Raw genomic sequence first — 22,631 nt, 5'->3', positions numbered from 1 at the left:
CCTGGCTCAAACAGCTCTGGTCCAGAAAAATGTAACCATCTCAAAGTACACGCATACATTTATACAAAAACAGTTCCCTCCCCCTTCATGGACAAAGAAGTACCTTTTGCCCCTCCAGACATAGAGCAACCCATGTGGCATTTCCTGCCAGCCCCCATAAACCCCACACAGAGTACAGCCTTTGAGGAAGAGATTGTGCCCCCCCCTTTCATCTTGTCCTGTCAGCAGAGTGAAATACAAGTAGGTTATCTTCCATTCAGTTCTTTTAATCCACAACAGATGTGGGTAAACAATTGGCTCCCGGAGCCTCCTGGCACCAGGGATTCACGGCAGACGGCCTTTTGGTCAGACACCTCTCATTTAGATTGAATCAGAAACCTTACTTCCCCAGGGAAGAGAACAAAGACTATAGATTAACTAACATATGGGGAACAGTTGTAACATATCTAACTAATCTATCAAAACACTTTGAAAAATATAAATTGAAACAGAAAAACAATGTTAATAATCTAACAGTTCTTAAAACCTTTTTTCCCAGCTCATTTACTACCACATTTAAAAAGTAAAAAAAATCAAGTTAAAGTACCATACCACAGTATTTGTGCTGAGTTTCAAATTGCCATCGCCAATAAATGGTCACTTTGGAATATTTTAGCCTTTGCTGCTTCTTGGTAAAAGATAGGAAACAAGCATGCTTGTTGTAATTTCATTTTCTAGTCACGTATTTATTTATCTGCTGCTAAAATAAGTGTTAGATTCAAACTTCAAAATTCTACAATGCTCTAAATCTACCCAAAATATAAGCCTATTGCTTTTTAGCTGCCCAGCATCGCACGTGCAATGAGTGTGAGATGAGGTGTTTCTCTTGAAGCAGACTACCTTGTATACTTGATTGATGTAAAGCTGCTGAGCACAGAGGCAATCCTTTATTTGTACCATGGGTTGATTAGATTAGTTGCACTGTTCTGCTCTTTTAAATTGGTTTGGTTTCATATATACATCCTGATGAAAGTGCCTGTGTGATAAGCATAATGATTTCCCTGATGAAGGTGTCGTCATGTTGCTTATAGGAGGTAATATGTTTTGATCTATATTTATATCCTCTTCAAAGTCAGAATCCTGCAAATTACACTTTTCCATTTGCTTGGTCCATCCCATTATGTTTTGCTTTGCTGTGTTCATGCGAAGATGACACCTGGCAAAAAAATGAAAGAAGAGCATTAGAGGAGCACGTTGTTCCTTTGTTGTCTGATGACTTCACACCTTCTTCCCATCAAAAGTAGAAATAATTAACAGAGGTAGTAGGCACGTCAGTAAATTTTGCCGGTCCGTCATTCGTCATTCATCAGCGGTCCTGGGCACCCTTTTTTCATCGCCAATCAGTCATTATTTAAAGCCAAACCAAACTGTAACTGTCAGTCCGTCTTAAATTTAACCAGTCTGCCAGCCCGTCAATCATCAGTCCGTCAAAAAACAAACAAACGTCACAGTCCCAACAGATAAATGTTAAAATCTATATAGTCAATGCAATCCACTCAAGCAGGCTGTACTCTTATTTGTTCCCGCGAACAAACACACAAGACATGCGGGGCATTTCTGTTACTCTTCAGCAAAAAGGGCGTCCGCCACTGACATAGCAGTTAAGTAATGAAGTGTAGGGTTGTAAAGTAACAGCCATTTGTTACACTGCTTTAGTTTTCCAATAGTGGTTTAATTGAATAGTTTTCAGTGTTTGCCACAAATGATTAAATCTACTTGGGTGGGTGGACTCCGTTGAAAAATTCTTCCGGGAAAAAATTGTGCCATTTTGCACTTTATATCGTGCATATTAACTCTTTGACCGCCATAAACGTTATAAAACGTTTAGCATAAACCTAGGGAAGGGCGCCGAGGACGTTAAAAGACGTCCCCTATGTTTTTTTGTTTTTTTTTGAAAACTGGTGCAGGAAAGCCTTGGGCAGCTGTGCTGAAAGTATCAGGCAGATCTGATTAGTAAAAGACTCGTTTTGGCCCCTAGAGGGCAGCGATGACTCTCTTTGCACAAGGTTGGATGGGCCGCCCACCGTGGGCGTCAGTAGAAGACGTGAGGCGGAGCTAGAGTGTTGAGGAGACAATGGCTGATGAAGCCACAATGGCTGACCAAGCAACCGGTTGCAAGCAGCTCACGCTTGAGCATTTTTTTCAAAGACGGAAAGCATCGATCAATACTAAAAAGCGCATTGATGTCGACGATGATGATGACTCCGAGCTTGACGCCAAAGTTGGAAGCCTTGACGCGACTGTTATGATCACGTAGTAAGCCTCACCGGCTAAGCGCGGCTAGCGCTGCTAAGGCCGGAAAACGCGCACAATAACCGACCGGGTACTTCTACACAATCGGACATTCGATCGGGCGATGGAGAGTTGGCATCGACCAATGCAGATTGATGATGATGATGATGATGACTCCGAGCTTGACGCCAAAGTTGGAAGCCTTGACGCGACTGTTATGATCACGTAGTAAGCCTCACCGGCTAAGCGCGGCTAGCGCGGCTACCGCTGCTAAGGCCGGAAAACGCGCACAATAACCGACCGGACATTCGATCGGACAATGAAGAGTACCCCGAGTCCAATGCATATTCACCGGAGGAGCGGGTACAGTCTGATCACGGAGAAGACACTGTTTCTGGACTACAATGCCACCATGAATGGAGTGGATAAAATGGATCAGAACATCTCTTACAACCTGGTTTAGCAACTGAAGGACACGAGGAAGCGAGACGTAACGAAACCGTAGCATGATCCTGATATTAGACTTGATGGCAACACACACTGCAGTATATACTTGCTATTCCCCGGAAAAAAACGGCCTGCAAGAAAGTGGAGCACGCAAAGAGGCAATCTGTTGTGCAAATGCTGTTGCGTCTCCTTGCACGCAGGAGAGTGTTACAAAAAGAAAAACTGTCGTTGAAACATCCACATATTTGTAAATAGCACCACAGTTGCACACATTTGTAAATAGTTTGCCAAATTGTTGTCAAATTGTTACACTGTTGAATGTAAATAAACGGATTTTGCTATCAAAAAACACTTTTTCATTCTTGGTGGTAGTGTTTTATAGAAGTAAAGCACTATTTAGGTGTTTGTGGCATCATTCATGGACAAAAAGAAGTGTAAAATTCACTAGAATGCATGAAATAATATTGTTTCACTAAAAGCTTGATTTCTCCGTATTTTGGTCCAAAACAGGCGAAATTGGGTCAAACTAACCATTTTCTATTGTTGATTACTAAAGAACGGAATAAGGTAGAAACAAACTTTTTTTTCTGATGAAAGATGAAAGTCCAATCTTTCATTTGGTAGTACGTGTGTTTCCATAGTCCAAACAGAACATTTTCTGTGGACCTTGAAAGATCAGTCAAAATGCTTAAATCGGCTGGCACTGACGGCATCCCTTTTCTGAAAACGTCTGGCAGTCAAAGAGTTAATGAATTTTCAGAGTAAAAATGTTGTAACATTACTCAGTGACTCCATATTTCATATTAAAATAATAATACAAATAAAATAAGGCTGTCATATCGGATTATAAGTGGAAAAAAACTAGATTGGGACGGATCGGACGTGAATACACAATCCCAAAGCACAAACTGCGAGCATAAAGTGCACAAAGAAAAAAGAAAATGTTATGGGATAATTCTGGCCAAAATGAATAATGCTTACCTTGCAAAGAAGAAAGCAAAACAATGAAAAACATCAGACACTTTAACCCAGACATCCACAATCCATTCGTACCTTGTCCAGCCGGCGCTGCCTCCCAGCTTGTTTTAGTGGAGTGTGTTCGCCTTCTCTCATTGATCGCTCCCATGCTTCTCGCAACTTTACTTTCAAAGCCCAGTTTCAATGACAAGTTGGAGTTCCTTCCTTAATTCTTTCGGAATGATGGCAAGCCCCAACTTCGTTTTCTTGCTTCTTCCCCTTCCGAACCATGAATTCATTGATGTGGAATTATCTCGCGACTGCTCTATTCCCATGTACAACCGTTTAACTGATAGCTTGCAGTTTAAATTGTGCCACGTAAGTATGTGTCTTAGCTGATGCCAATTTCCGGAGTTTCTTAGCCAAACAGATGGTGTTTTTCACAATGCAAATACCGGCAGTAATTAATTTTTTTTTAGCCGTTCCTGCTCTGTCTTGGCCGGTGTACAAGTAGTCTCCGCGGATCGCAAGACAGGAGGTCACTCTGCAGTCTGGCATTTTATTTTCTCTTTTTATTCACTTTCTTGTTCCATCTCCACATTCGAGTACATACTCTCTTCTGCCTTCTCCCCTCCGTCCACCGCTGTACCTTAATACAAGCCAGCAGCCAACTAGCAACAAGCGTGAACCAGCCCACTAATCAGAAACGCGTGTTAGCACAGCAAAATTTGACCCGAGAAGTGTCTTGAAGGAAAACGTCTCCGGAACTCTGTGCACACACAATAATATTTTAAGACTTTTAAGTGTGCCTTATAGTCTTGAAAACACAGTAAATTTTCTAGAAAACTTCTTGGGCGGCGGCCAGTTTACTTGTATGGAACGTATTAACATGGTGTGGGAATGGCAGGTTTTTGTTTCCTTTCAAAATTGACCCCAGGGCTGTTTTTTTTTGCGCTGTTTGTTCAATTTACATTTGTATCGTTTAATCTTCCATGTATTCGTCAAATAGGTTGGTTTAGACATTAGGCTAATTGTTTTTGTATCTAATTGTTACAGTTTTTAAGTACTTTTTTTTTATAGTTACCCCACTTTTCCATGAGTGGGGTCAAAAATGACCCCGAGTACGTCTTATGGAATTTCAAAGGTTAACCCTAAAACCATTAGATTTTTATCAACTGTGATGGTCAGGTATACATTTACTGTTGATCCAAACATGTAATCCCAGCAGTTTGACCGCCCTGGTCATTTTTACAGTAACACAATAAAATACATGTCTAACTTTCAAAATATTATCATCACTTTTATACCTCATGATTTATGTGCTGTTTTCCACATCCATGAGTTTTGTGTTATCATCAAACATATAAAGACCAAATATAATATACAATATGCCAGCGTGCTATTGCAGTCCAGCTAAACGACACACCTGCGTGGCGGCCAATTTGTCAAGGGCAATGTTCCCGTCAGAGGCAATGCATTGACATTGAAATCAAGTCACAACTTGTTCATGTCTCAACCAATTTTTTTTCAAGTTTACTTTTTTGGCGATGGCAAAATATGCTATAAATACAGAATTATGAAAAGAAGGCCAAACAATAGTTTTATATATGACAAGTTACTTTTAGTTCCATTGTCGTAGTTGCATACAGCACAATGGGCGGCGTCCTTTTTCCCGGTTTCCTTGCTGTCCACACACAAGCAATGGGCCTCTTGCATCGCCGTAGCCATGCAGCTCAAAAGGGGCGTGTCCTATCTATCTACGTTCATATGTATGGTTATCATCTTCCAACTATTACTTTGTACTTAACTACACTAGCCACTAAGTAGCCAACTAAACTAACACTACCGAACATCATTGGTTTTGTTGTGTTGATAAACAGACTCTTACTATCACATTTACCTGTAATAAAAGATAACCCATCAGGCTTATTATAGGGTTACTATTATTGATTACTCAATTATATAAGTGGGTATTTGTCCACATATGTTCTGTGCACCGGTGTGTATGTGTATGTTTGTGGATGTACTTGTGCAGGTTGTGGTACATATTGATTCATAATTCAATCTATTTTCATGTTCACAAAAATAATTGAGAACTTGCTGAACTTGCTGTACAAATGACACTGATAGAGGTAGAGCCTATGGAGTTTGAAATATCAGATGAGGAGACCCCAGAATATTGTCCACCTGGAGTTGTCAGGCCATTTTGAAATGCAGGGACTCCTAGAAACCCCCTACCCTTACCTAATACCAGTTTGACACAGATGAGTCCTCTGGCCAGGGCGGAACTTAAAAGTTAAAGTACCACTAGGGCGAAATCTGTTCTCCGCATTTGACCCATCCCCTGAGGGAGCAGTGAACAGCAGCAGGGGCCGCGCTCTGGAATCATTTGGTGATCTAATCCCCCAATTCCAACCCTTTAATGCTGAGTGTCAAGCAGGGCAGCAATGGATCCCATTTGTATATTCTTTGGCATGACCTGGCCAGGGATTGAACCAACAAACTCCCAGTCACAGGGCGGACACTCTACATCTAGGCCACTGAGCTAACCCAATGCACTTTTGTGATGAAATGTGAATTACAAATAAATCAAGTAACATGTCAGGCATAAAATAATTCTTTTGTTGGCCAAAATAAGCAAAATCACAATCTTTAACCAAAATGAGAAGTGTTTCTTCAAGTTTACAGCATAAAACGCATTCATTCAAATTGGGGTCATTTTTTTCCACACTCATGGAAGAGTGTAGGTATTAGTTGGTCATGTATCTAAGGGTTAAACATCACATGCCCCCACAGCATTTAACTTTAATTTGTTATGCTGTTGGTGGATGTACTAATTAGAAGAAATCGAACCTGTGGCGACGAGGAACAATATTTTTAACATGCACACCGGACGAGGAGAGAAGCTGTAGTTTTCCACGCGATGAGTAACACATATAGATCAGTTTGAAAATGACCGCCTCGACCAGTGATACTCACTATTTTTTACACAAGAGCCACATTTGCAGAGTAAAGTCAAGGGGGGAGCCACTTAAGTGACAATAGATCAACTCACCGGACCTCTACAATAAACAGGAACACCGACAGGAGGCACACTCTGTTGCCATGTTTGACAGTTACCGCCTTTTTTTTTTTAACAACCTTAAATGAGATTAAAGGAGACTTTTAATGTGAGTATTTGCATTTTACTCAAGACTTTCAGTCTTTAGTCTGAGACTGAAAATATTTTGGTGTAAGCCCAGCATTAGTCGAATCATCCATCCATCCATTTTCTTAACTGCTTAGTCCTCACAAGGGTCGCGGGGGGCGCTGGAGTCTATCCCAGCTGGCTTCGGGCAGTAGGCGGGGTACACCCTGAACTGGTTGCCAGCCAATCGCAGTAGTCAAATCATGTTTGTTATATATTTATGTTGCAGAATACTACCAAATGTATTGACTGTGTTTTCATACAGTTCAAAATTGCCACTAAGCGTGCTGATATTACATTCTGACGGTATAAGAGTAAGCAAAAAATGTTGAGTCATGGTATCACAGTAATAAAATTACAGCTCTGAAATGTCCTTTTTTTAAATTATTTGGGTAAATAAAAACAGCATTTTTTTCCCCATTAAATATAATTTAATTAAAACATTGCATGTTTTGCATATTAACAAACATGTACCATGTTAAGTTTAAATAAATAAATGTTTACAATCTCATTATGTTTAAATTCTTCTTAGCAAGTCACAGTGTGCCATCATGTGAAGCTCTTTTTAGAACAGACCCCAGCTACTCGTGTTGTCAATGTCACGCTGGCACCTACATATGTGCACTTTTTTTTCAAAAGGACAATTCAAACATTTGTATCTTTCAGTGAGTGGTGTGGACTCTAGTCATGTGACTTGGACTCGAGTCATGAATTTGATGACTTTAGACTCGTCTTGACAAAATGTTAAAAGACTTGCAACTCAACTTGGACTTTACCAACAATGACTTGAGACTTCACTCAGACTTGAGCCCTTTGACTTGAAAAGACGTGCTTCTTCCACCAAAACAAAAATATTAAAATGTATGTTAACAAGTAAGTTCCTCTCTTTGTGTGTGCGTGTGCGTACGTGTGCGATCTTGGCTGACAGTGACACAGCACCGTCATTAAGACATGTCAGGGAAGCCACAAAGGCGCAAACACGTGCCGCCTACGCTAAGGCAAACTTCAAAATAAAGCTGACCAAATAATACATTGACACCAATGCAACAGCCTTGGCAGATTTTACTTTGAAGTCTGCCTGCATGGTGGCGTGAACGCCAGCTTGTCTACTTTGGCTTGCATTATTTAAGTTTTATTGAAATTACATATTTTCTACCATTATCATAATGCCACCCCGAAAGTATATTAAATAGCTAATTTAGGACGCAAAGAAACAGCAAGTTAGTTACGCCGTCATTGCACGACACTGTACAAGTCTCCAGCGTTCGTGGCTAGTAGCTAACTTGTTAGCCTTAGCATCGGCTGCCAGGCTACCAACAGCAGTTTGACAGCTGTTGCTTGGCTCGCTCGCTTTTCTTATTGTGGACCTATGCTACTTTGTAATCCACTCTCCCTGTTTAAACGAAGAGAATGTGCCTTAAATTGCATTTAGATGTATTTTTCATTATTAAAAATAAATAAATAGAACGTTGACTTCATTTATAATAATAATAATAAATTAAGATTTATCTGATTTATTTTTCTTTCTTTTTTTTTAAACCGATCAGATTCGTTGCACCACACGTGTGGGTACAAAAACAATGAGGTGGTCAACAAAAAATAAATTGCAGTATGTCCAAAAACTTCAAACTTTGTTCAACATCTGAAGTTGCACAAAGAACGGTAAGTGAGCTAATGTGAGTTGTTTATCGGCTAATTATTGTTTCCAGCTGCGTAGTTGTTTTTTTCTTCTTCTGGAGCTGCATAGTTAATGAGACTGTAAACTCACTGGTAACACATTGCAAACACGGCAATCTGTTGCATCACTCTGGGTTCACTCCCTGAGTCCCTGACTCCTACTTTAATGGTCACCCGAAATAATCTACGATGTTGTTAAAATGACTCGAAAAGACTTGAAACTCAGTGTAGGACTTGTGAATCGCTTGAGACTTGTCAGTCTTGACTCGGGACTTGTCAGTCTTGACTTGGGACTTGACTCGGGACTTGAGGGCAAAGACTTGAGACTTACTTGTGACTTGCAAAACAATGACTTACTTCCGGCGGCGCAGCCGATTAGTTTCCATTCTATTAGCTTGTTACACCGGCTGCGTATGTGCTGCGGCTCGACTGCGGACACGCTGCGTTGTCGGAGACCCCCGCACGGATAGATCTTTTTTCTATTTTTGCCGGACGATGCATCCGTTGGCATCCGTTAAATGGCAAACTAGCACAGAACACATCGATTAAAAGTTAATTGAAGGCAATTAACTTCCAAGACACTGCTTGTTAAAATCGTCAAAACAGATGGGTTATCAGCCTTTGCACCTAACTTGCCACTCAGCCGCCAATTAAAACTAAACGAGCCACATATGTCTGGCAAGCGGCACATTGAGTATCACTGGGCTATTTATTACCTTCTTGAATTACACAATGCATCTTTAAACTGATATCCCTGGACTTGTCCGCTTCAAAGCCTTCTACCCCCCTTCTGAATTTTGTGTTGTGATCACCCACTGTTCCTTTTAGTTGCAAATTGCATGGAAAAAACACACATTTATTTCACTCAAAAAAATATTCAAGAGAAATTGCAATGATAAACAAATTGAGAGCACAGTCAATAACTTGTCCTGTTTTTTGGTGTTGTTTTTGTTTTTTGTTTTTGTTTTTAGCATTTTTTACAAACAAATGGAGATCCTTTCCTACATTTTCGACAGGTGTACTCGTGGCAAATGGCGCATTTCTCAGTACTGCGATTTCTGTTGCAGCTCTCACGGACTTAGCCAGTTTTTGTTTTTCCTTCAGAAAGCCTTCTCATTTCACGTAGTGCCTCCTTCCTCTCTGTCCTGTGCGAGTTCTTGCATGTGTTTATTTCTCAGTTCAATTGCAAGCAAATAAATGAACTTTCGCCTTGGCTCCTTTGATCCTGTACAAGCCTTGTACATTTGTGTGTATATTTGTGCATTTGTAGCAGCAATGCCCAGGTTGTTGTAGAAGACAGCTATGGGCCATCTCCATGTTCCTGTGTGTACTGTGTAAGCACACAGTTTTTGATCAAGCACCACATTTCAAGTAGTTGTAGTCTGTGATATTTGGTTTTCGCTGCAAATCTTCTTCAAGCTCCACTTTCTTATGCAGCGTTTTGAGAAGACATACATTTTTCATCTTTTTAGCTGCATAAACTGTCAGCAGGGCACTGCCAGAAGTGAACGCCTGTGTTGAAAACTGCTCACGTTCTGTGGTGTTTCTTGCCTGCTCTGGAACTTCCCGCCAAATTTTCTTCATTGTGCCAAGCACAGTTGTGTTGCGTTTGAGAAGCCTATTTCCCAGGGACAATGATGTGAAAATTGTTTCCATAGTGACAGTCCTATCTCTGTCCAAAAAGGGTTCCATAAGCCATGTTACAACATTGTCGCTCTCCTAAGGCACGGCTGAGGTATTTTCCTAAGTAAGGCATGGCATTACACATGTACTTAGTGTCCAAGTCTCCTGCAATCCAAAACTTGATCCCAAACGTGTCAGCTTTAGATGTAATGTATTGCAGAAAAGGACATCGGACCTTTGTTGGAAATAACTGTTCGTCAAGTTATGTGTTGTCCTGGGTTGTAGGACAGCACACAGTTCTGAACAAAGCGCCCCCAAATGTCTGAAATAGTAGCAAATTTGTCTGTCTGTATGCGCTCCAAGCAAGTGTCCTTGATGTCAAAGCGTAAATAGCAACATTGTGGACATGATTTCAGGAATACAGAAGTACTTTGACCAGCAGTCACGCATGGCACCGGTTTGACCCATCACTCCTCTGAAGAATAAAACAGCGATGAATGCCATCAGCTCGTGCACACTTGTACTCCAGTCAGGGTTTGTTCTGCGGGCCTTGTGTACTGTGCAGTGTTGGATGGTCATCAGCATGTTGCTGGCGACTAGCGACCTTAAGTCTTGCAAACTCTTGTCGGTCCTGCATTGCTGAATGTTGTCTGCGTTGGATGAACGGTACTGAAATTCTCAATTTGGCGCTGGACCCAAACAGTGCCATCTTTCGCTGTCTGACATGGCCCTACCTAAAGATAGCATAAGATGAAACCTCTATTGCCGAAAAGGGGGAAATGTTTTGCAATTTGGAGCATATATAAATAAAACCATGAACAGAAAGTCTTGAACCAAGACAATGCCAAAATATAAGCCTAAAAAAGGACAATATAAATAAATATCTTGGAGTTTTCGCCAGTGTCCTTGCTTTTCTGGGCCTGGAAAGACTTCTTTTCAGTACGCCTGTGCTTCTGCAATGAGGAAGGCTTTTCTCCAGTGTGCCTGCGTTTTTGGCACCGCTGTTTCTCTTCCTGCTTGCCTTTCTGGAATTGAGAAGACTTCTCTTTCACAGATGTAGGCCTCTCTTTGTCATCCTCCTCTTCAACAATTACTCTCCGTTTAGTCTGCTCACGTCTCTTGTGGATAGGCTGTTTCAGCTGTGAGTCCGCTGGTGATGGCATCAGATGAGAAATCAGAGGGAATGAACTCTGATTCACCAACGGAGGAATCTTCTTCACTAGCCCCTGAGTTAACATTAGGGAGTCCTTGTAAAATAGCTAAGGCTTTCAGAGCAGTGCATGTCTTGCTTGACCGAACTGCTGCCATTGTAATGCTTGTCCTCTTGACTGGTTGTGTCTGTGTGTTGTGTCTGCTTTTATAGTCAAAATAACACACATACTCCCACATACATTTGTTATCCCACAACACCAGTTTGCTCACAATGCTCAAAATGCAATGCATTTACATAAGTATAGGGCAAGTCAATGGCTCGTCCATTTAACACTGTGCTGCCATAATGATCACCCACTTGAATGAACTTTTGGATTGCAAATTACATGGACATTCTCTGTGTATGTTTCAAGGTTTGTTTAACTCTTAACATCCTATACTGACACCTTTTCTTCTGTCCAGCTTTCACCCAATGTTGCAAAGATTCAAGCTTCTTCATGGTTTTTAAGTGTCAAGAGGTGAACACTGCCCTGAAAGACTGTCTGACAAAACAGTGAGTACTCAGCAGTTTCTTATCACACTAGCTAGCCTTGTTAGAGGTGGGCATTCCATCAATATTGACAGAAGGTCAGTCAATGATGGACGCCCATTTTGTTGACGATTAACGACTGACAAGAAACTTAGAAAAATTGATAGACTCAACATTGCCGGAAGTGGGTTTTTGTTCGTCAATGTGATTATATTGATCCACTTATCAATAACTGGGTCACGGTCTGATGGACTGACTAATGACGAAAAGAAAACATTGACGGACGCCCACTTCGGTAATGTCTCTCAAGTATGTTGACAGAAGACGCTGGTTGGTTATCTCACCTTGTTTAACTCATTCAAACCAAAAAACGTATAAATAATTTTTTTAATACTTTGTCCTTCACTACCCCCCAAATTTTTTTTATACGTTTTTTAACGTATAAATACATTTTTTAATACTTTGTCCTTCACTCGCCCCAAAAATGTATTTATACGTTTTATTTTATGTTTTTTTACGCTAGGGCATACAAACGGCTTTGATACAGCTTCTGACCTGAAGAGGTGGCTTAAAGCATTGGTAGTTATTACAAAAAATGGCCAGCAGGTGGCAGCAGAGCATAAGAGATCAGCCAAGGCCATGTTGCAACAAGCTATTTTTCCCAGTATTTTCAACAAGTTTGTAAATAATGATGAAACTTTGTTGTATTCAAATGCTAATTGCTGCTAAACGGAAATAGATAGAAATATTTTTTCCTGATGAAAGAAGAGACTCTGGTCTTTCTTTTGGTAGGTTCCATGTTTTTATAGCAACAGAACGCAATATTTAGTGGGCCTTGCAAAATCTGTCAAAATCCAGTAAAACAGCTGGGAGCAAAGGGGGTTGCTTCAGTGAAAATGCCTGGGAGTGAATGAGTTAAGCACACAAACAGCTTCTGTTGCTCGTAGCTAACGCCTAAAAACAGAACAACAGCGTCAGACGAAGGTCCAATGTTTGCCTCAACTACTCTGCTCGCGCTCCCACCTCCCTTCCCATCAGTCGTGTGATGCATTCACAAACACTTGGAAATAAAACCGCAGAACAGAACTATGGGCTAAAATATATGTGCCACCAGAAACTGAATATAAATCATTTAGATTTGAATTTGGAATCATTTAATTTGATTAATTGCATTGATAAACTTGATAAATTTGAATCACATATGTTGAATTTGCATTGTTTATTACCATTACTGTTCCAGCATACCGCTTGCGAGACAGCTGCTATGCTAATAAATCACTAACCTGAAAATGGTTATAAAGATGTTTGCAAAACGCTACTACTACAACTAGCTAAGGCATTTAACTCATTCACTCCCAGTCATTTTCACTTGAAGCTACATCCTCCGCTCCCGGCTGTTTTACTGGATTTTGACTGATTTTGCAAGGCCCACAGAATATTGTGTTCTATTGCTATAAAAACACGGAACCTACCAAAAGAAAGATTAGAATATATTTGTATCTGTTTCCATTTTGCAGCAATTAGTATTAGAATTAGAATATATAAGTTGCATCATTATTCACAAACCTGTTGAAAACACTGGGAAAAAGAGTTTTTGTAATAACTACTATTGCTTTAAGCGACCTCTTTTAGTCAGAGGCTGCATCAAAGCCCTCTGTATGCGCTAGCACAAAACAACATACAAATATATAAATACGTTTTTGGGAGTGAAGGACAAAGTATTAAAACATTTTTTTATAAGTTTTTGGGTTTGAATTAGTTAGTTAGTCATGCACAGATTAGCCACTTCGAAGTAGCAAAACATAGGCCACTCGGGTGTTGATTGAAAGGTTTTCCTAGTCAGAGGCCCACAAAAGCCAATGAACAGTATGTGCATGAAAAGTTTCTCCCTCTTGTTTTACTACGTGGCTTGAGCCAGTCACAGCAAAGCTTCCTGATGATTGATTTATTGAAAAGTCAATGAAATTCAGACACAGGCTAAACCTTCTCATGCCCCATTGAACTCATGCCCTAGACATTACTGACATGTAGGGGTCGAAACAGCGCACTGCACATATAGATTTTCTAATGGGCTCTGCACACGGGAGGTGACATCGCTTGATCTCAATTCATTTCCGAAAATCCTCCCCCCCTCCTCCTCTGCGACACACAACATTCGTGCATGTGAAAATTCGAGCTCATATAAGTAGACGTGCACGCGTAAGCCTGCGACGCGATACTAGAAAGTTGAAACATGTTCAACTTTTGTCGCTGTCGCCGGGGCTTCAACCAATCAGCGAAGGTTTCATTAATGAGCCAATGAACGCAGGGCATGCTACACAGTGGGCTATCGAGCAAAATGGATGAGAATATTTTTTTTTCAACTCATTTTGTAAAAAACAAAAACAAAAAAAAGAATCAGCATTTTGTATGATATTTGTGTGCAAGTGGGACAAGATCTCGTATGATGAGATCTCGTGGGATTAGAACGCCACAAGATGTCTCGTCCCTCCACAGCACGAGGTTTTTTTTTTGCTGTTCTTTTTTCGAGGGACTTATGCCTCCGGGATCCACTCATTTACACAGGTGGCAAATCCAGTTCCATAAAGTAAAAACCCCGCCACAGATTGGCATTAGCCACAGGTGCAAGCTAGCTAGCTAGCTTCCAAGCTAGCTCCCATGGTGCTTGTTTGCTGCTAGGAAGCTAGCTAGCTAGCATCCCTAGCTAGCTCCCATGGTGAGCTAGCTAGCTAGCATTAAGGGCTAAAGCCAAACTGTGGCAGGGTTTTTACTTTCTTGACCTAGATTTGCCACCTCTGCTTATTTAGCGTACGCTGTCAGGAAGAGAGTCGAAGCAACACTTGTTCATAATGGTAACACGTGGAAAGAAGGCCTACTTCAAAATAAACCTTATTATACTAATAATATATGGCCATCAATGCCTTGACGTGCTCTTATTTTGAAGTTGTTCCTGGCTGCTGTCACGGCGTAACAGCTGACTCGTCACAGCAACGCAATGCCGTCTTGAAACCAAGTGCAAACGGTAATTAGGGATACTAAAAAACAATCTACTTAATTTTGCTGACAATTGTATTATACAGTGCCTGTTGCCAGCATTTAGCGGCAGCTCCAAGCGCCTCTAATGCTAATGCAGCTAGCGTCGCAATGCTCATTTGGTTAGCGTTGCTAAGGGCCTTTAGAAAGGCAACTGCTTTGATGCTGACAGCCTGACACCTTTACCTTTTGTCTCTTGCCAGCTACATGGACCCGGACTTTTATGAGATGTGTAAGCAGGAATACATTCAGGAAAAGTTGGAGTTTCAGAGGACGGGGATCCCTACAAAGAACAGACAGCAAAAGCTCCCAACAAGCATTTAACCACAAGATGAAACATTTGGCTTCCCACACAAGAACTTTGTTCTTTTTTTTCTCCCACTGATTGTTGAAATTTTATGTTGTGGTGTACCTTCACTTTTGTTTCAATGAATTGTTTGAGATGAGGAAATCACCAGTGCCTTCAATGTCCTACTTTCATGATATATCACTGTAGTGTGGACCTTTGACATTTTCTATCAATTTTACCTGAAAACCAAATGGATGGATGGGCGAGTACCGATACCAGGTATCTATAATGGGCTGATACCAGGACACATTTCACAGTATCGGTACTCGCGACACATATAGATACTGGTATCAGCCCCCGCTCTTGTGACCGTTTTTCGGTCAGGAACTAAATTTATTAATTTATCATATACATTTATTTATTTATTTATTGTCCGCCACAGGGGTCTCCGGTAAGAGAGCATTTAAGTCTTTAGTTGTATTCAACAATTTAATTAGCTCTGAAGTGCAGACAGATCTTTGTATATTATATAGTATAATGTTGACCACTACACTGCTATGAGATGAATAACGAACGGAGAACATGAAACAGGAAGCAGCCTATTTAATTAAGGAAAAGGAGCTTTGTGGAGCACAAGAGGAGAACGAGCGACGTCAACTGCTGGACGCTGTTTCCAAGCAGCGCCGAGGTGTGTTGAACAAGCAGGGTTTGACTCGCCATAGCCAGCGAGCGTCCCTCCAGCGAGTTAGCGAGCAGTCCGTCCAACGAGCACGAGCCAGCGAGCAGGCCTTCCAGCAAGCACTAGCTGGAGCGGCTAGCGAGAATTGCTGGAGCATCTATCAACGGCGGCTAGCGGGAATTAGCTGGAGCGGGAGCAGCCTCCATGCCGGACGCAGCAGCCAACGTTGTTGGGCCGCGGCGCCTTCATCGCCCGGCAGCGGAGGTCGCGACCATCGGGCTGTAGTGGATACCACCACCGTGTCGCAGCGGCCTCCAGGCTGGGACGCGGCAGTCAACATCATCGGACTGGGGCGGCTTCACCGACTGGCCGCGGTAGTCTCGACCATCGGGTGGTTGCCGCCGCCAGAACGCAGCAGCCTCGACCGGAGGCTTCGACCATTGGGCCGTGGTAGTTGCCGCCGCCAGGCTCGGGCAGCGACCGCCACTAGGCCACATCCAAAACCGCCTCTACTGGGTCAGTGTGCTTCAAATTTGTTTTGACATATCAGTAGAACAAAAATGGTAACAAAATAACTTTTTAGAGAACCGTTTGATGGACCAAGAACAGTGACGGTTGAAAATCAAACCAAAATCATATTCCAAAGCGGTACAGGGAGAAGATCGACAGGACAAGGAGACAGACACGATGACTGATTTTACAATGAAAACATCTTAATTGATAAAGACGACATACACGATTCCTGTAGGTAACAAGATTGGCGGGGCAACCAACCATGTCGTCATTATCAGAGTCGCAACTAGAAACAAAAAAATCCATCTATTTAATCATGGTAGAAAGTTAACTAGAAATAAAAAAAAATCCATCTACTTAATAAGGGTAGTAAGTTAAAGGGAACTAATGTCTATGGTTCTCCCCACTAAATACACACTCACACAGAACATAGCTACTTTAAAGGCGAGGTCCGGAGTTTTGACCATTTCTGTTTGTAAAGAAACTTTCTGTTTGTAAACAAACAGTTCAACCCATACGAGCTCAACGTTCACGACCCTTGCCTCTGACCGCACTCAGCCAAGCAAGCTGCGAGAGTGAGTAAAAGTATCTTGCAAATTGTCACATTATTGATCCGAGACTGCACCGGCGATCACCATCAGGGATAATAGTTCAAAACGACATTCGCCTTGTAACGATGGTGAAATAATCAGGAAAAGTGTGGAGCTAACAACAGTTTTCAATAACAAAAGAGCACGCTTAACTACCACAACACAACAGCCAATAGTGCGCTTAGCTTCCCAAACAAACAGTCTGTGATACTTTCACGGCCCGTCCAGAGCGTCGGAAACTACCCAACCCTTCTACCCCCTAGCTTCACTTATTGCCAGGTGTAAATATAAGGATATAAAAACCCTTATTCTATATTGCCGAGTTACCCATGTCAATGTGACTTAGCCTAGCATGTCGCTAAATCAGCAAGCTTACCTGGCACTTACCTGTCGAATAGCAAAGCAGGCCAACTATGCGTTGCTCTTCAGCTCAAGCCGCTCCTTCAGAGCTCGGAAGCGGGTAAATGCCAAGCCAAGATTTACTCTCGTTTTCGACTGTGCATTATCCGCTGCACGTTTTGTTGTGGTATACTTTATTTTTTTCACTTGAGTCACTCAACTCAACATCCCGTCTACCAACAGTGACACGCCATCGCCAACCTCCGCTCTGCGATTGGCTGGAGAGTAAACAACTGTCTACAACCTGAAACGTCCTGCTGTTGGCAAAACAAACACAAAATGGCAAAACACAGGCTGGGGTGGTGGGGGTTGAGGACAAAATCACCACCACACATTAACACAAGCTAGTGATGGGCATGAAAGAACTGAATCATTAGACTCAGTTAATTAAAAAGAACTGTTCAAAAGATTAAATAAATATGTTTTCATACAAATCTTACAGTGTACATGTACAAGTTTACTGATTAGTATTTACTAAATTTGAGTAAAAAAATTACAATAATCAACTTGTAGATTTGTATCGGGATTAATCGGTATCGAATTGTAACCTATGAATCGTGATATGGATCGAATCGCCAGGTACTAGGCAATTCACACCCCTATTATTCATTGTAATAATTTATTTCAATTAAAGATATCCCCAACAACAACATCTCCCTGCTGCTGTAGCGTGAGGCACGTCATCATGTGCTGGTGACTCGAGAGACTGTCACTCACTCTTATTTTGTTCTTATGCGTGTTCCCCCAGTACGTGGATGAACTCCACATTAGTCGTTAGCTTAGAGAAACACAATGAAACAATGAAAGCTTGTCCCCGCTAGCACCGAAGTAGGTGGCAGTACGTTCACTCAATGAATCGTACGCGAACGGGAAATGGCGGTAGCACGTTTACTTACTGATACGTTCGTGAACCAGAAATGGCAAGGCATTCATTCACTGACTCGTTCACTCCATGATATGTTCTTTCTTCGCGAACGGGAAGCTTCCTCACTGACTCATTTATGTTCAGTAAAAGCCCACCCCCGTCTGACGCTGGCGTCTGATTGGTCGTTCGCAAAGACTGACGGCATGAGCGTGGCTGAGCTTGTTAACATTATTAACATTGTTTTACTGTTTCGATTTATATTTTAATCATTTTGATTTTAGTTAGAGCTGTGTAATAATAAGACAACAGTTAATTCATATGTTATTCAATCGATAGTCCATTGTTCTCTTCTCTGGGAAAGGAATGTCTAGTAAGGTTTCTGAGTTATCTAAATGAGGACTGTTTGGAAGTGCACGCAGAGGTCTGTCCATAAATTACCTGGTCCAGGAGGTGCCGGGACCAATTGTTTACCCACATCTGGAGTGGACTAAGATAGGAACTGAAGTTTTATTATCTGTTTGTGTATTTCACTCTGCCAACGGACAGGATGTGAAAGGGGGAGAGTATTTTTTGTAAACACTGCTTTTGTATAAGTGAGGAGGAGCGAAGAGTTGGAGACCACTTCTGATTCAGCAAGGGTCCAAAGTGGCTTTAGAAATTTCTAAATAATAAAGCTTGCAAGAAACCTCTTCACTAGATCTCAACTTTGAGTTTTATTTCAACACGCAAGAAAACAGAGAATTGTTTTCTAACAAGCTCAAATTAACTGAGAAAAGAATGAATCTCTTCAGGAAGTTAACCGTTCAATCACGTTCACTGAAAATATTTGTTCTTTTTGAACGAAACAGTCGTGAACGACACAACACTAACACAAGCCCAGAGGTGTAGATTGAGAAGAGTTCATGTGTATACATCCTGTATTTATCTACTTACTTATTTCTGAGTCAAAACGTTGGATGGTGCCTTTAACATAAAGTATAAAGTCATGTGCAGCATGAATCTCAAGAAAATAAATAATTACACAAGTAAACAAATGATAAATACCTCGTTGGCTGCGTACTATATAATGAGGAATAAATCGACTTCTTCAATCTTCTTACTTTAAAGCAAGTAGTGACAAAATAGCGAGCATTGTACGTGCGTTGTAGCCAGTCTCTTAGCAAGGTGTTTGGTATGTTTGGTAACTTCTGGAAGAGTAAACTACAAGTGTATATATAAACGTTCACAAGGGAATGATATTGCGTAAAAAAAATAGATACTTTTAGATAATATAATAACAGCAGTTACAGTCTCTTTTAATGAGCATCTAACCAAAAGAATTGCTTTCGCCAAAAAAAGCAAGATTCTTAAGGAAACAGGGAACACTGCAGTCAACATGGACACATAATTGTAAAGTTTTTGTCAAATTGAATGGAAATCCAGAACAGGCAAAAATATTATGCATCAGAAGGTTGGAGGAGCTACAGGAATTATTGTAGAAAATAAACTAAGCAAAGGCTGGTTAAAGTTGGATGGGCATGAGATATGTACAATGTTGCAAAATCTGGCTCAAACAAATAATGAAATGCATTACAACAAGGACTAACTAACAGCATTATGGACACAAATCATAACATAAACTGTCAAATCTATGGCATGGAAACTGATTTTGAGCAGAACATACTCACAGAAGAGGAATGCAAATATTACTCAATAGAACAGTTTAATACAATGATAGATAAGGTATCTGACAACGCATTCTCCATTATTCACTTCAATTGTTGAAGTCTAAACTATAAAACGACTATAATTAATTTCTTTGTGAGCTAGCACAGAAATTCAAAGTGATCGCTGTGACGAAAACATGGGTAAAGGAAAGTCAAATTGATAATGTACAGATTGAAGGATACAACATGTACTATGTAAATAGACTGGATAAAACTGGTGGAAATGTTGCTTTTTGCATCGATACAAGCTTAAATTGCTAAATCATAGAACAGAAAAGTATGAGCGTGATTCATTTGATGGAAGTACTAACTATATAAATAACATGATTTGGGTAAAAATATATTAATCACTTGTGTATATAGACCGCCTGTGCCAGGAGCTGATTTATTCTAATAGAATCATTGAAATGTTTGAAGATGTCACAAACAAATCAATAATCGTATGTGGTGATTTTAGTATAGATTCGGGAAATACTGCAACAACAATTGACTTCAACAACTACATGGAAATTGCAGGTCTATGCCCCATGATATCACAACCTACCAGGATCACTACCCACAGTCAGGGGTGCAACTACCTACAACTACTAGTGGTATGCAGGCACATGACAGGCTCTCGGACCCAAAAATTATTTCATTTTAAAAAAACAGAATAAGACCCCTGGGTTCTAAAACCCAAATATTGGCAATATTAGGGTTTTGTAAGGCCATGTAAACATGCGCCATAATCCGAATATGCTCTTATTCGGGTTTTTAAAAATGACATTTTAACGCATACACATGTTGTTTAGTTTAATTCGTTTAAGGAACAAGTCACATTTTGTCTCCTTATTTTTGTTTTCCACACACCCTGTTAAAAAAAATTAATCCTCATACTACTACTTTATTTATTTCTTTTTTTCTTTTTTTTAATTTATTTTTTTTCTTTTTTTTTTCTTTAAGAGCTCAGTATTGTTCATTCGGAAATGTCATCATCATTGCTTTTTTTTAATTTTTTTAATTTTTTATTTTAATATATATATATATATATATATATATATATATATATATATATATTTTTTTTGTGTGTGTGGGTGAGTATGTGTATGTGCGTGCGTGCGTGCGTGTATTTGTTAGCTCACCAGAAAACCTATTAGAAAAAATCTCATACCGTTCACCTAAACCGAACACCAGGAGACCCGAGGGGACCGAAGAAAACCAAGGAAGGTGAAATCCAGCACCGATCAGACACCCCCCACCAGAACTCCTCCCCAGCCCAAGAAACATCCAGACCCCAACAAATCCAAAAAACATAAAATCAGGGAGGCCTCAAGAGACCAAAGGAGAGACCGAGAAAAGGAAGGAAGGACAGACGAAGCCGCGTGAGATCCCCATCCACCCCCGCCACCCACCCCAACCCAGCCCCAGCCGCCCCCAATCCCCCAGACACCCCCCACCCCCAGCACCCCCCACCACCCCCCCCCCCCGACCCCACCCCGACCAACCGGCAGCCCCCCAACCCCCGACCCCCGGGGACCACCCGCACCCAGGCACCGGCGCCGAAGAGGGGCCGGACAGCGGAGCGGAGAGGGCAGCCGCGCCCACCCCACCCCCCGCCGTGTGGAAGGACGGAACACCAGGGGCAGAAGGGGGAGATGGGGGCACCGGAGGGCGGCCGACACCCCCGAACCCCAGGCCCAGCGGGGGAAGGCCCCGGTCGTCACCCCAGCGTTCTTTGTGAAAATTAACCCCTGTTACTGAGTCCGCCAGCTCGCGGACTGGCGAACTCTACCCCTAAACCGTGAATGTGACCCCACCCAGTGTATATACAAGTGTGTGTGTGTGGTGCATTAAACTACTACTTTATTTAAAGCCACATAATGTCATAAATTAGATTAAATCCCCCAATTCAAGACTAAAAACGTTAGAGCATAACTATTTATATTATTCTGAGCTTGTTTTTTGCAACAAATGTCAGACTCATGTCATGCTATGTAGTTAGATAGCTTCCCTCCCCCCAAAAATGTGTTCGCAAAAGGTTTTATTTTGAAATATACCGGATCTACCTTGATGCTGATGCTCGACTTCCTGTCCGGCTCATGTAATTTCGTCAGCTTCATGAAAATCCGCATGCGGCATCCGGAAAAAATAGATATAATACGCACCACACTGCAGCTGGTGTGAATTGACACGCAGACTCGAATGCTTTCTATTCTTTGCAGCGGCCGTACGAAAAAAAACGCATCTGTTCCGCAGTCAGTGTGAATTGGGCGTTAGGGTTGATTTAAAATGATTTGAATTATATTTATTTTTATATTAACCGGAATAAGGATGTTTGAAAGTGTGTCGCATAGAAGTGACGTCATTTAGCAGCAGCCAATAAAAAGCACCTTCAGATGACGTCGCTCAAGGCGACAATTTTGCGTTTAACTTTTGTCTCCAATAGGTCGCCATGCCTGCTTTTTCATTTAACTCAACTGAAACACAATGCTAGGTAAGAAGTGTGTTACTTTTTCATTTTACCATGGTCTTTATTAAATCTTGTATACAAGTAATACACTTTTTTTTAATAACAAAAACTATCTTAAACTCAGCATTTTTTAAATACTAAAGCTCATAAAAACTAACAGAGCTGCCCTTAAAAGCAATTAAACTAATAAAAAAAAAGAAGCTCAAAATGAAATAAAAACTGACTTTAGTGAAATTTTGAAAACTATATAATAAAGTTGCTTTGC

General features: G+C 41.1%; 1 protein-coding gene and 1 pseudogene across 1 annotated transcript in view; one reads left to right on the top strand and one right to left on the bottom strand.

Annotated features, from left to right (window-relative positions):
- Positions 1–15,327, top strand: part of cmc1 (C-x(9)-C motif containing 1) — a 30,865-nt gene extending 15,538 nt beyond the window's left edge. Inside the window, exons 3-4 of the mRNA XM_086078983.1 lie at positions 11,777–11,867; positions 15,080–15,327. Of these exons, the coding sequence (XP_085935109.1) occupies positions 11,777–11,867; positions 15,080–15,200 (212 nt within the window). The 3' untranslated portion in view covers positions 15,201–15,327. The remainder of the gene's footprint in view (positions 1–11,776; positions 11,868–15,079) is intronic.
- LOC147171783 (uncharacterized) lies at positions 9,633–10,957 on the bottom strand (annotated as a pseudogene).
- Positions 15,328–22,631: the final 7,304 nt, after the last annotated feature.

The sequence above is a fragment of the Leptonotus elevatus genome, chromosome 6 (assembly GCF_054856555.1).
Source record: "Leptonotus elevatus isolate MCC_2025b chromosome 6, RoL_Lele_1.0, whole genome shotgun sequence".
Classification (NCBI taxonomy): domain Eukaryota; kingdom Metazoa; phylum Chordata; class Actinopteri; order Syngnathiformes; family Syngnathidae; genus Leptonotus; species Leptonotus elevatus.
This window is presented reverse-complemented; position numbering and strand designations above follow the sequence as displayed.